This window comes from Pecten maximus, unplaced genomic scaffold (assembly GCF_902652985.1).
Source record: "Pecten maximus unplaced genomic scaffold, xPecMax1.1, whole genome shotgun sequence".
NCBI classification, from domain to species: domain Eukaryota; kingdom Metazoa; phylum Mollusca; class Bivalvia; order Pectinida; family Pectinidae; genus Pecten; species Pecten maximus.
In genome coordinates, this window is record NW_022983001.1 from 78,728 (window position 1) to 95,250 (window position 16,523).

Sequence of the window (16,523 nt, forward strand, 5' to 3'; positions counted from 1 at the left end):
GTGCTGTCAACCAGTAATAGCATCAACAGTATCTTGAGGAAGACGATAAGTACCCCTATATAGAGTGCTGTCGACCAGTAATATCATCAACAGTATCTCGAGGAAGACGATTAGTACCCCTATATACAGTGCTGTCGACCAGCAATACCATGCAAGTATACTGGATTCCATACAACTCAACAAATAGCTGGAAATAGACATGTCTTGCAAGGCAACCGTATCACTCATTTTTCGAATTCAATGAATATGCGTACAGACTTGTGATTCTATTGTAATTTAGACAAAACAAATACACAATATGAAAAAGGTTTATACATGTATTATTTCAACCGTTTGACGGGTAGGAATTAGGGTGAAATTATTTTCTCTATGTTATGCAGTGCTAATAGGTGACGTGAGTATCTGCGATTTGCACGTGCAAATCCTTACCGTGTGTTACCTGAACGTGTACGTGTCATTCAGGCGACACAGGTATAACGTAGCGGCGGTCAGACGGAAATTCATCTTTTTAGATTATAAAAATTGGGAGTGAGTTTTGGCGAAAATAAAATTCAAATAATCGATTGATTTTTATAAATGATATACATACATAGGTAATAAGTGATAAGGGGAGTAGTTTGGATATGATCAATTCATAACTAAATGAAATCCATGGTTTGTACATTGTAGATGCATACAATTTTTTTGTCCATAACACGTACTGTTGTGTATAAGAAATGATTTGTTTAATAAATCGGTCGGAGTGAAATACATTTCTGTATTTTGTGTTGTTTATCCTATTGGATAATTTAATATAGAACACATGATTCACAATAACAAAATTAACGAATGCTGTTTTCCATCTAATCTATTTCAAAGTCGCCATTCAAGGAGAGAGAATTGAAACATTTCTGTCGAGAGAGGGGTTGCACGCCAATTCCATATCCCAGATGTTCTATTTTTCTATTTATTTTATTGTATTTTTTGTCGTAATCATTTTAGTTTGCTTCTCGAAGAGAGGGATATCATATGTTGTTGGTTTTGATTTATAAATGTTAAAGTGTTTGTAGTGTTGAGAGGCATCAGTAAACGCCTTTGTAAGTGTTATAGGGGTGTTGGTTTGGTTTGTACGACGGTTACCTATAACTTGCTGGAGCCGAATAATCTCTTTTTGGGAAAAAAACCCTTTTATTGAAACGTTTTGAACTTAAATGTTTTATTTTTTCAGCTACTACTCCCCGCAAGCCATACATACCTAAAATACTCGTATACTCTTAGCCTATGGTATTACTTATATCATGGTTTTAAAATCTCTATGAATCCACGAATGAGACGTAGATACATGCATCCGACGTTATCTTTAGGGTTTAAATATGATGATCTAATCCATACAAATCACGCATTAACTAATATATTGGCTACACAAAGTTTGATAAATCACTGCAGCGCCGACAAAAAATGTCTTTGATCGATAGAATAAAAGAAAGGCTCGTTTGTAGTACCAACAAGAATGACAGTAATAACGGAATGTGGAATTGAAAACAAATGGAAAGAAGAAACCATGAACAGAAGAAGAAAACAGAAACAACAAATACCGGAAATAAAACACACACACGCACCACACCTACAAAACACACACACGCTCCACACCTACAAAACACACACACGCACCACACCTACAAAACACACACCCGCACCACACCTACAAAACACACACCCGCACCACACCTACAAAACACACACCCGCACCACACCTACAAAACACACACACGCTCCACACCTACAAAACACACACACGCACCACACCTACAAAACACACACACGCTCCACACCTACAAAACACACACACGCTCTACACCTACAAAACACACACCCGCACCACACCTACAAAACACACACCCGCACCACACCTACAAAACACACACACGCTCCACACCTACAAAACACACACCCGCACCACACCTACAAAACACACACACGCTCCACACCTACAAAACATACACCCGCACCACACCTACAAAACACACACACGCAGCACACCTACAAAACATACACCCGCACCACACCTACAAAACACACACACGCAGCACACCTACAAAACGCACACACGCACCACACCTACAAAACACACACACGCACCACACCTACAAAACACACACACGCACCACACCTACAAAACACACACACGCACCACACCTACAAAACACACACATGCACCACACCTACAAAACACTACTCTAATACAGGGGGAAAGCAAAGTCATTCGGGATTCCAACTCGCTATGATTATGCCTGTACTCAGCGACGTAACCATTTAGCCCTCACGACTGATTCGTCAATCAAAACAATGTTGTGTATCATTGTTGGATTAACACATATGCAATGTACCTATTTTCTCTACATGAATATCATCTGCATTCAGTATGTCAATGAGCGATCAACACGACAGGACACTCTCGTGCGATTACTATTGTAGGCAAAATAATGGATCATTACTAGGACGTTGTTTTTAATTTTTCATTTGCATTGATGTATTTTTTTTAGTTTCATCGGGGTATGACACAAATTTTGTTTGCAAACAACATAATTGTTTCAACGATTCGGAGTTTGAATTAAAATTTCCTTATTTTGCCGACAATTTTTGTTTTGTAGAATGTCACTTGACCTTGATTTGACCTAGGTTTATATGGTGGGTAGCGCCGAATGAGGAGAGGACGCTTACCCTTTTTGAGGATCTGGTCTTATTCTCGTTGTACGTTTGCCTGAGGCTCCATCCAAATCTACATATTTTTTTTAGTTGGAATTTTGGTTTCATCCTTATGTCGGCAGCCTTTGTTGTTTTTGTACATTCTCTCCGGTAACTAACTAGGTAGCCATATATAAGTGACACGCTATAGAATTCAATGCCTAGATTCTCCATTTATATAATTCTTAACCATACTTTTTGTTTACCCAAATTTCAAACAAGGATTCCTTGTTTGAAAGGTTGTACAGCCACAGGTGTTTAACTTCAACCGCATTTTATCCCATACCGACATGCAAGACATAGTAAAACGAATTTGTCATACAACAAATGCATGTATACTCATTTTGCTAAGGCCGGTTATGTTAATAATCGTATATATGTTAATATTTGTGAAGAGATCATATGTGGTCGTTATCCCTGAAATATCAAGAATGATGTTAATAGCACTGATACGTCATGCTCTACGCACTAGATAATATGAAAAATTATATAAGTCTACATCAAAATTATCGCAGCCTTGTTTCAACGAAATCGGTGAACCGACAAATCAGTGATACATTTTGTATGTAGACCTAGTCTACAATATACAGTAATATCTTACATTTTCATATACTTTTATGTGTCCTTTTTGTGAAATCCAAATGTACATACATGGTTAAATTGATCTCATTGAACCATATAGTGGGCGTGTGTGTCTCAATTTAGAAACACACGTATACATGTGAAATAGAAACTAATTTGGGCATGGACTATGTCGTTTTAATCACCAATTGTATCCCGTGGAAATGGCGAGAACATTCGCCAATTGAGTGTCTAATGATCCCATTTCAAATGAAAAGTTTTAAACCCGGCAAAGCATAGTTAGCTTATGGAAATCGTATTGTGCATGCAAAATTCTAAAGTTTTCCTGCCATTCGTACAGGTTTTCCTATTTAAAAAAAAAACAACCAAAAAACAACAACAAATAAATAAACAAACAAAACAATTTTTAAGAAACAAAATAGTTCCGTATTTCAGAAACTAGAGAAATACGTTGCCAAATGTTTGCATGCTTTATTTCCTATTACGAAAATAATAAAATATTTAAAGCTACATGTAACACGTTTAATATGCAAAGTTATTACTGGTATTTCCCGCGGGGAAAAAATGGTAAATGTTTTAGCATTTAAAAAAAACCCGAGATAACCCATAGCTACTAATAATTCAGATCCAATCATAAAAGAAAATCGTGACGACCTTAAGATAGAAGGTATTTCTTTCACAGTAAAAGGTGCAGCAGTTCATTAAACACTTTTTAAAATTGGAACTTGTGGTAGAATCGCTGTATATTAACAAAATCTCTTTTACCAGCCGATGTGAATTTTCCTCAATACTGCAAATAAATTATTCAGGCACTTTGGAACCATGCACATTTCTAACCATATTTCCTATCTTATTTCATTGTCTTTATGCACAGAAGAGGTACAATGAAAAGACCTTTATTGTTTTTATTTGTTTATATTCTGTATGATAATGTACTATAACTATCACTATGTAAATTCTATTTTATAGAATACAGAAACACTAGCGACAATTATACTCTAAAAGGACAATACATCAATTATAGTACTTTTATAGCAGTTAATGGAATACGTTTTCAAAATAAATATGTAACAACACAAGTTAAGACTATAACCACACCCATATCATATAAAAGCATAGAGTGGGCTTTAGCAAAGTACTCCCATAAAGTAACATCTTAGACTATGTTACAATAGTGCTATACACAACACAACAGTAGACAATGATAATACCATTGTTCATACTCATCTGTGAAAAAACACAAATCAATATAGATCTACGCACGTATTTTGCATCCTGGAAACATGTACATGTCGACAAACAATGTAGTTATGGGTAGCGATAAATTATCAAAATCTGCGGAAACGATAAGGAACTTTAAAGGGGCATTCCTTCTTTCGGACATCAGAAACAAGCACAACTTTTATTGGTGAAATCTATATCCGAACGATTATTATATGGTGTTTGTGCCTACAAGAAAAAGGCGTTTCGTATGCAAATACTGTAAGTCTTTGGGGTAATAACTGATACTTCGGGTCGAATTAAGAATTGTCAGGACTTAATACTCGAAGAACTTCGGTTTTTATTGATAGTAAAACTGCCTTATTAACTTAAAGACTATAACTTTTACTACTTGGATAAAATATATATTTTCCAGTAAGTTTAATTTTGACGATCTAAACTGTATTCAAACGAAGGAATGCCCTTTTAACGGAAACTTTTAAAACATTCCAAAAGATTATTGAAATATTTTAAGATAAAAGCACCAGTGTTTACTTTAAGAGACTGAAAATTCGCATAGTATCCGCGGTCATGATTTGAGTGTTAAGGTACGTAAATTGGTTGCTAACAAGTATGGTGATGTAAATGTGTCAATCATCTAAATACTCATCGCAGATATAAAATGGGAAATACTATCGTATTTACAGGGATATAAAATTCGATTGCACCATGGGAAATTTAAAAAAACACATTATCTGCATGTGTACATTTGTTTACATATGTATGTAAAAAACAGCCCATTTCACCAGGCTCACAGCAGAATATGTCCCGAAAAGTACAAATGTATAACACTGTATAGTCCATTATTATAAAATGAGTATTCGTTGTCGAGGCAAATACAACAATCCTCGTTTACGAATACTCGTGACCAAGACAAGAACCCAATAATGTTTCTTTATGAAGTCTATCACTCAACATTCGTAGAATTTGTAGCCGTTGCCAATACAAGAACCACATAACTCATTATTTTTGTAATATTCAATTAGTTCATTCAGGCTTCTGAACTGGGCTGCTGCCTCTATGCAATAAATGTCCTCCTAATAAAAGAAAAGGTAGTTGATAAAATATCGTTTTTTGACAATAAATGAATATAAATAACAATAGCATTATAATAAACAAAATATATTAAATCCACCGTTACAAATGTCCTCCTAATAAAAGAAAAGGTAGTTAATAATATATCGTTTTTTGACGATTAATGAATATAAATAACAATGGCATTAGTAAACAAAATATATTAAACCCACCGTACATTTATATCAAATCCTCTGTAATTTTGTATTAAATCCATTGTACTTTTGCAAGCTCGATTTTCTTAAGAGACGATTCGACATCTTTATATCATTGAATAATGGCGTGACAGGGCCAAAAGGATGCCTCGAAAATTACTTACCCTTATGTTAATGACGTGTTGTTTGCATTCATCCCTTCTTTTAACCACCAAAATCTGTGAAATATGAATAAAGCAATAAAGACAAGACAAATACACGCACAAATAAATAAAATCGCCATCACCTTAGTCGAAGTAGAAAATATAATAAATAAATAAATGAATAAAGTAATAAAAGAGACATGCACAAAACCAAGGAAACATTTACACCAGGAACTAAGAGGAGTAAGATATTAAAAAAATCATCAGGAATATGTATTATACCAAGGAAAACAAAATAGGAGTATACGGCATGAAATAAACAAGAAGCATAGTTTTGCAAAATTTACATGAGTGAGCATGATTAACAGGCACACCGAGAATCTGCTCCGGGGTCTCCAATTAATAATTCAACAACGCATATATATCATCCTAAGGACATAAATCTTATTTTATATACAAATCCTCGACAGCTTTTAAAGAAGTGCCATATTTTGAAATATGAAAAAAGGAGTTGCATAGAATGGTTAAGATAAAATAATAAGCTTTGAATGGTGTTATTTTGTTGTTTTGAATGCCGTAAGCATACCTTCCTCCCTGGTTCCCTCGAGTTGCGTACCAGGAACGTCTGTATCACTTTGTCCTTCAGATGCCTGTAACATAATATGCTACAAACTATGGAGTAGGTTTGAGGCCGGATGGTGTGACTTTATCCGTTATTACATATGTTGGTAATTTTCAGACGACTTCATAGCCACTTAATCATAAATTAAAAGACTTAGAAAATACAGAAATCAAAATCTTAGCAATGAAAGTTAACACTCAGGAGCAATGAATTTCTTACCGTTATTCAGAAAAAGCAACGAATTCGCAAAATCTTAACAGATAGACTTAGCTTCAAAGTTCAATGCGGGGATACACAGCCAGCACTATGGTACTTACGCTCGGGCAGCGTTGCCGTCAGAACTATCAAACAGGTAGTCCTACAAATGGAGACAACTCTGTTATCAACAGTAGAACAAATCACCAGTAGTAATATAGATATTTGGTCATGTGTGTAACCATGGTTATAGGTGTTTGGCCGGAAAGTTTTATAAAGAAACAATAATGTGATTTATCCGTGCACTATACAATGCTTTTCTAAGTTATGATATAGCGTAAAGAACCAACGAGTGGAATATTTAAGCATTTAATGAACGTACACAGCATTACAGGAAAATAGAATGAACCGTTAAATTCAAATTGGAGAAACGGCTGGTTTATATTGACCTGCACGACAGCCGAATGCATGAATCATATTGCTTGTAGACTAAACTGAGTTTTACGGGTATATGTAGGAATTATCTTTCTCCAGATATATGTTTATCAGCTTACATACATGACTCCTGATACATTCATATCAGATTACTTTACTATTAAAGTTTATTCAATTCCGCCCAAAACGTGATATACGATGATACATATGTTAATAGGAATGTTAATCCTATAGAATGATATATGCAGTGATGGCTATCCCACAGTTAATCCTATAGAATGATATATGTAGTGATGGCTATCCCACAGTTAACGTATAGAATTATATATGTAGTGATGGCTATCCCACAGTTAACATATAGAATGATATATGTAGTGATGGCTATCCCACAGTTAACATATAGAATGATATATGTAGTGATGGCTATCCCACAGTTAACATATAGAATGATATAAGTAGTGATGGCTATCCCACAGTTAATCCTATAGAATGATATATGTAGTGATGGCTATCCCACAGTTAACATATAGAATGATATATGTAGTGATGGCTATCCCACAGTTAACATATAGAATGATATATGTAGTGATGGCTATCCCACAGTTAATCATATAGAATGATATATGTAGTGATGGCTATCCCACAGTTAACATATAGAATGATATATGTAGTGATGGCTATCCCACAGTTAACATATATATTGATATATGTAGTGATGGCTATCCCACAGTTAACATATAGAATGATATATGTAGTGATGGCTATCCCACAGTTAACATATAGAATGATATAAGTAGTGATGGCTATCCCACAGTTAACATATAGAATGATATATGTAGTGATGGCTATCCCACAGTTAACATATAGAATGATATATGTACATGTAGTGATGGCTATCCCACAGTTAATCCTATATAATGATATATGTAGTGATGGCTATCCCACAGTTAACATATAGAATGATATATGTAGTGGTGGCTATCCCACAGTTAACATATAGAATGATATATGTAGTGATGGATATCCCACAGTTAACATATAGAATGATATATGTAGTGATGGATATCCCACAGTTAACATATAGAATGATATATGTAGTGATGGATATCCCACAGTTAACATATAGAATGATATATGTAGTGATGGCTATCCCACAGTTAATCATATAGAATGATATATGTAGTGATGGCTATCCCACAGTTAACATATAGAATGATATAAGTAGTGATGGCTATCCCACAGTTAACATATAGAATGATATATGTAGTGATGGCTATCCCACAGTTAACATATATATTGATATATGTAGTGATGGCTATCCCACCCGTCATCATGTAAGGGTCAGCAATGCAAGTTTTGGAATTATACACTGTATATAATATCGATTAACTCAAAAATATCCATGGTTAAGTTTGAAAATGGTAGCCTAAAAACTACACTAAATCTAGCCTCGAACCTCCATCTCTGTCTCCTCCTCCTCCTCCTCCTCCGCAACCTCATCGTCGCCTTCTTCCTCATCATCCACAGTTCCACGTTGATTGACATAATGTCTTGTTTCAGCCTTTCAACATATAAAATTACCATAATCCCATACCATACTTAAACTATAACCTAATGACATTATTAGATTGATATATTACGTCTACATTTTCTCTATCACTATGATGTTTGGTAAGTATCCACGCTTTATTTGCTAGGTCACCAATTAAGCCTGGAAAGAGGAATGAGAAATCATCAAGCATTTGCATGGTGTTTTTTACACTAATACTGCATATCAAATGTACAGCGCTCTCAATATATACCCCATTCAAATAAAGACAATTAGTATAAAACGTAACGAACATCATTAACAAAATCGCTTATTGTAATCACATCAGGTACTTACCTCATTTACATACACGTGCTCATCACTTTCCATCGTAGGCTCCTTCTTCTGCTTCTGAATAACAAAAAATGGCGAAAGTATCACATGTGCATATTGAAAATTATGTAAGAACTACGACACATCCACGTATCTCTTACTAATAACTAGCCATCGAATATTCGCAGAAATAAATATTTTGTAAAATCCCAATTAAACTGATGTTCCATGGAGAAAGATTCATGGAACCGTTCGTTATTGCTCACCTGGTTTATTTAAGCAAACATCACAGTAATGTTTATGTTATATTTGTTTGTCCAACAATCCTATATGTATGGTTATTGCGTGAAGATCTCAATTGCTTCAAAGATATAATCAAGAAACGAAGTCAAGACTCAACATGATTATGTTTAAAGAAATTTAAAGTCACTTGGGGGTTGGGAAACCCCTGGGCTTATTTTTACATCAAGGTTGTGTTCATCTCTTGATGCCCAGCAATGCTATATATGGTTATGGGATGGGGATCTGAACGGTATTTAAAAATACTTAATAACAATTTTGAAAAAAAGTCCTGTATAGCAATATAGTCAAACTGGTCTCTTTCGCCCCGCCCCTTAGGCCCCTGAGGCCCTGGGGGATTTGAGGGTCATCTCAATCATTTGTATAAATTTGAATCCCAGCCACCTTGGGATGTTCCCACTGAAATATCAATGTCATTATTTGCTTAGTTTCAGAGAAGAAGTCGTTAATATCAATATTGCCAAATGGACCCCATTAGGCCCCAACCGTCAGACCCCTGGGGAGTCAGTCCAAACAGATGTATAAATTACCAGCAACCTAGGGATGCTTTCTACCAATTTGGTTTAATCCTTATCATCGGTTAAGAAGAAGTCGATTGTTGACAATACTAGTTTGGAATTTTCTGTACACGATTGTTATGATAATAGATACATACCGTTTCTTTATTCATTTTTCCACCAGACGTTTCCTTTGGAGTGGACCCATCGAATATTTCTGTAAAATAAATATTGGCTGTGAATAAATGTAAGAAAATCGAACAATATTATATACAAATGTATGTAAAGTGGTGATATAATTTATTTTAATGTATATGCTATCATGCACTAATCACAATACACATACATCACCCTTTATAATAATACACATACAATTTCTTGTATGTCAATCTTATAATAATACACATACATCATCCTTTATAATAATACACATACGTCACCCTTTATAATAATACACATAACTCACCCTTTGTAATAATACACATACGTCAACCTTGATAATAATATACATACGTCAACCTTGATAATATTATACATACGTCACCCTTTATAATAATACACATACTTCATCCTTTATGATAATACACATACGTCACCCTTTATAATAATACACATACGTCACCCTTTATAATAATACACATACGTCACCCTTTCCCTTTATAATAATACACATACGTCAACCTTTATAATAATACACATACGTCACCCTTTATAATAATACATATACATCACCCTTTATAATAATACACATACGTCACCCTTTATAATAATACACATACGTCACTCTTTATGATAATACACAAACGTCACCCTTTATAATAATACACATACGTCAACCTTTATGATAATACACAAAGGTCACCCTTTATAATAATACACATACGTCACCCTTTCCCTTTATAATAATACACATACGTCACCCTTTTTAATAATACACATACGTCAACCTTTATAATAATACACATACGTCACCCTTTATGATAATACACATACGTCACCCTTTATAATAATACACATACGTCACCCTTTTTAATAATACACATACGTCACCCTTTATGATAATACACATACGTCAACCTTTATAATAATACACATACGTCACCCTTTATAATAATACACATACGTCACCCTTTATAATAATACACATACGTCACCCTTTATGATAATACACATACGTCAACCTTTATAATAATACACATACGTCACCCTTTATAATAATACACATACGTCAACCTTTTTAATAATACACATACGTCATCCTTTATAATAATACACATACGTCAACCTTTATAATAATACACATACGTCACCCTTTATGATAATACACATACGTCAACCTTGATAATAATACACATACGTCACCCTTTATAATAATACACATACGTCACCCTTTATAATAATACACATACTTCATCCTTTATGATAATACACATACGTCACCCTTTATAATAATACACATACGTCACCCTTTATAATAATACACATACGTCACCCTTTCCCTTTATAATAATACACATACGTCAACCTTTATAATAATACACATACGTCACCCTTTATAATAATACATATACATCACCCTTTATAATAATACACATACGTCACCCTTTATAATAATACACATACGTCACTCTTTATGATAATACACAAACGTCACCCTTTATAATAATACACATACGTCAACCTTTATGATAATACACAAAGGTCACCCTTTATAATAATACACATACGTCACCCTTTCCCTTTATAATAATACACATACGTCACCCTTTTTAATAATACACATACGTCAACCTTTATAATAATACACATACGTCACCCTTTATGATAATACACATACGTCACCCTTTATAATAATACACATACGTCACCCTTTTTAATAATACACATACGTCACCCTTTATGATAATACACATACGTCAACCTTTATAATAATACACATACGTCACCCTTTATAATAATACACATACGTCACCCTTTATAATAATACACATACGTCACCCTTTATGATAATACACATACGTCAACCTTTATAATAATACACATACGTCACCCTTTATAATAATACACATACGTCAACCTTTTTAATAATACACATACGTCATCCTTTATAATAATACACATACGTCAACCTTTATAATAATACACATACGTCACCCTTTATGATAATACACATACGTCAACCTTGATAATAATACACATACGTCACCCTTTATAATAATACACATACGTCACCCTTTATAATAATACACATACTTCATCCTTTATAATAATACACATACGTCATCCTTTTTAATAATACACATACGTCAACCTTTATAATAATACACATACGTCAACCTTTATGATAATACACATACGTCAACCTTTATGATAATACACATACGTCAACTTTTATAATAATACACATACGTCACCCTTTATAATAATACACATACGTCACCCTTTATAATAATACACATACTTCATCCTTTATAATAATACACATACGTCAACCTTTATAATAATACACATACATCAACCTTTATAATAATACACATACGTCCCCAGGGATTGTAGCGGTCAACTTTCGGTTTTGTTTTCTTTGTCTTATCCTCCTTTAACTTGTCTATGTTGGTGTATCCGCTGGTTGGACTTTCCATCAAAACAGGCTTCTCTGTCTCCGAGTGTCCAAACTTGATTAGCACGTGTTTACTGTGAAGGAACATAAACAGAAAATGAATACGCGTGTTTAATGTTATTTTCCGTATGGAAAAATATTTTTTTCAGTGGGTAGAAAAAAGAAAGACACAACAAGCACAGTCACTACGGGACATTTTCAGGCGGACTGTTGCTGGTCGGTCCCCAAAAGATACACCGTTATATTTCATTATATACCATATAGATACAACAAAATTTAATATATACACATATGAAAGCAGGCTTAATTTAAAATGAAATAATATTTCAATGAATGTCATGTTTTGTAGATTATCATAACTCCCTTTGTCTTAATATGTTAAAGGTTTGCAAACTTCTCGATTATAGATTATAAGATGGTACTACATGAGCTAAGACCTGCCCCCAACAAGCCAACCCCCTCCAATCCTAGAGTTACACAGCAACCAACGAATTATTCATAACTAATACCATATGTATTACTGACTGATAAGACAAACGCTGGGGAATATGTCACTACTTACTCGGGAGGCAACTGGTAATTTCCTACAAGCAGAGCATCGTATATACTCCTCATCCAGTCCTGTAACGAAATAGGTATCTATCATGGATGTACCAAAATAATCTGGTTTAATTTAGGAGTTTAATATGGCTCAAGAAATAGTTATAAAATAAATAAATTTAAGTCAGAAAATCATTATGTAAATAACTATGTAGTATGAGCAACACTAACCTACTACCTGTCGTTTTCACTGAATTTCATTAATTTAGTTCAAAACACACACAAACTAATATAAATTTGATTGTACACAGTCTGTTATCAGAGGAAAACTTCATCGCCACTCACCAGCATGTCATCAGCATTGGCACATGAGAACATATACGTCTTCAGCAAGTTGTCTCCTAATGGGGGCTGTATCTCGAAACAATGGTCTCGCTGTTGATTATCTAGCCGACACAGCCTGACATACAAGAGCAGTATTATTACTTTATTCCATCTCTTTCAGGTGAAAATCGGTGGATTCACGTTTGTTATTGGAGTGTCCACTGTCTAGAATATTACAGTTGTAAACAAAATTGATTTTTAGTGCTTTTTGTATCTTAAATACGTCTAATTAAATGTTTCTAGATAGGATAGACAAGTGTAAGAATTCAGCTTGACAATTCTTTGCAAAAAAAAAGTGAAAACCTCAAAAAACTGCAGTTATATTCCTAAGACTTTTTACCTGCAGAGAAATTCGATTCTTTTTGTATTCAATCTAGAAATAAATACTTGCGATATATTGTAACCATACCAATTATTCCATTTAAGCATATTTGTTATCTATCCTGTAATTTAAACGTGCTACATCGTCGACAAAGAGAAAGTATGTCCGATTGAAAACAGGATTAGATTGTTTAACATTACACTACTACATTCAGTACCACCCTCTCTTTGATCTTTACAATTTCAGGTGAATAAATAGTTAAATGCCCCCCGAAGAAATTCTATCGTACACTATATTTGGTACACAAGTTTTGGTTTTATCTTAAGCGATAATTTTAGAACGCTAATATTACTTTTTTAATTTCTTGTGAAATATTTTATTTTTGTAGCCTCGTTTTACCTGTTATACCCTGTAAGTGGAAAAGCTGTCTTCGGATTCTTCGATGTATTTGATTCAAAGTGGTACATACACTCCTCTGCTATACAGCAGTACAAGGTCCTCCCTGAAAAACAACACGGAGACATTTCCGTATATCATTGTTTAAAGTATATGCATAATCTTTCTCTGAAATCAATCAAAATAAAACTGACATGGTTATCACAGCAAAATAAAAATGGTTTCCAATTCCATAGAGAACCTGATTGCATTTCCAATCACAATATCATCTGTTATTAATCAGTTCTCAACACTGAAATAAATAACAAACGATCTCGCATACATTCGATCAGTAAGTATGTTAACATGACAAAGAATTGGCAAGGAGACAGATTTACATAAGTACTAAGTACTTGTTTCTGAATCCTTTTAGAAATTATATTGTATGTATCATATTGTCATGTATTATTGAATAAAATAAGTTTAAACTAAGAATTGGCATAGATTAAAACAAAAACGATTTGACACAACATGTATCGTATGTACATGTATAGTAGGAATTCTAAGAAAATCTATAATTGAATTCTAGGAATACTTCATCTCGTGTCTATAGCCTTGTATAGATAAAATGCACCATAGTATATATAACTACGTGATGTGATAAAACACAAATGACACATCACAAAGATGGACAGATGGTATTTCTTGTTATATTTGTGATAGTACATCAGCGCTATAAGTAAAGTTTTAACGGTGATCAACGATGTTTTTTTACTGTAAACGAGTCGGGCCAATAAACCAGAAGAGGACGAGTACTTATAGGAAATAAATTATATAGGGATCTGAATGTTGTAGAGCCTAGTTTACTCTCTTCGTCGCTAGATACTCTGTTGAAGTACTACTGGTTGGTCACTGAAAATACTAACCAGATTCCGCTGAATAGCTGTAATTAGCTGCTCAAACAAACAAACAATAGGAAGCAAATCTGATATGTTTATAGGAAGCAAATCTAATATGTTTACATCATAGATTTAGGGAGAAATTCTTCATTTTCGGTATCATCCGATCATAAATTATGCAAATATATTAAAGGATACTTTCCCGTTTCAATGTAAGATGTAAATATTGACTTATCTATTGTTGACAAACCCAGTTTAACTCTGACAGACGTACATGCAATAGCGCCAATCGACAGTCGCTGTGATCCACGCTGTGTCTTCCTCTTCAGCCACCCGCTCTTTGATACATGTCCGAGCTTTAGTAAGTCTTTAGCTCCTGTGACGACCAAAATCAAAACGGAACAAAATATATCAAAACATATGCCCCGGTTATCACATATAAATCCGTCAGAATTTGGACTCTTGCCAGAAAAAAGAATAACCTAGCAAATATTTCGCAATACACATGTATTTTTATATAACTTTAGACCTGTGTACTTGTCCACTTGTGACTCCATGTGATTGTGTTATTATTCATCTTAAGAAAGGAATTCGATCACCATTTATTCCGATATCTTTCATTGTGTCATGCGTTTAAATGATATAGTTATATTTTATCTTTAAACAAAGTTGACAAACGTAACAAATGTTGAGTTCTACAATAAGATACACTCTACTTATCGTCAATAGAACCGTTCCCTGTCGGCCCAATACATTCACATTGGGACTATATTACTTGTCTTGTTGTCCCAAAACAATCAAACATTGTAAATAAAATGTTTAATTGACTTTATACTTACCTATTGTTGATAAGAACTTTATTTCCCTTAAATTCCCTGTATCACTGCTATCTGACCCGTCACTCATCATTAAAGCTTACATTTTGCATCAGATGTGAAAACCTGAAACCCGAACACAAAAAAATAGAGATGAACAATACGAAAGTGAGGTGGAAATGATCTACAAATGTACATTTTCTAGCTTAAATATTGTTATATGTCATCAGTAGGTGACTGTTTTTCTCTTATCATTCAAATATTTACCTATTCAAGATTTCTATATCATTCAAGGTGTGATTTCTCTGTCAACCCCTAGCCATGGGTATGTCATATAGCACGTGCTGCTAACAATACAATGACGTCACATCAACACCACAATCGCGTTATGCCAACACTATCATGATAGCACGTCGACAATCCATTCACGTCACAATAACATCATTACATGTTGCATTGCAATACTAGTATATTATCAATAAGATGACAACTGGACCCTACGTAAATGAACATTGTATTTTATGATAACTAATGCATAATTTAGTTACTGGAAATACTTGAATACTAACATTGTATTATATAATACATAATAGTTTATGATTTAGTTACTAAAATGTCACGAGTACCCATTTTGTATCTGTTTTATCCAATGACAGTCGAGGTTTTGTCACCCACGTGCCTAGGGGTGGAGCTATAAAATTGATCAGAACCTGTCACTGTGAT

The 16,523-nt window shown here is 34.0% G+C and overlaps 1 protein-coding gene across 1 annotated transcript; it reads right to left on the reverse strand.

Annotated features, from left to right (window-relative positions):
* Nucleotides 1-4,197: 4,197 nt before the first annotated feature.
* Nucleotides 4,198-15,951, reverse strand: LOC117321250. Its single transcript, XM_033875721.1, has 13 exons — nt 15,825-15,951; nt 15,260-15,361; nt 14,111-14,213; nt 13,351-13,465; nt 13,028-13,086; nt 12,388-12,539; nt 10,007-10,065; nt 9,076-9,129; nt 8,647-8,751; nt 6,878-6,918; nt 6,525-6,588; nt 5,960-6,013; nt 4,198-5,603 (listed from the first exon to the last, which is right to left on the reverse strand). Exons 1-13 carry the CDS (start codon nt 15,892-15,894, stop codon nt 5,478-5,480), a joined length of 1,104 nt encoding a protein of 367 aa, XP_033731612.1. The 5' UTR covers nt 15,895-15,951; the 3' UTR covers nt 4,198-5,477.
* Nucleotides 15,952-16,523: the final 572 nt, after the last annotated feature.

Bases quoted from the DNA above. Each gene is read 5' to 3' on its own strand.
- LOC117321250 (XM_033875721.1), bottom strand. From the start codon at position 15,894: ATGATGAGTGACGGGTCAGATAGCAGTGATACAGGGAATTTAAGGGAA. The intron at 13,466-14,110 runs GTAAAACGAGGC...CTTGTATGTCAG, and splicing joins CCACTTACAGGGTATAACAG to GCTGTGTCGGCTAGATAATC. The intron at 8,752-9,075 runs GTAAGTACCTGA...ATATGTTGAAAG, and splicing joins AGCACGTGTATGTAAATGAG to GCTGAAACAAGACATTATGT.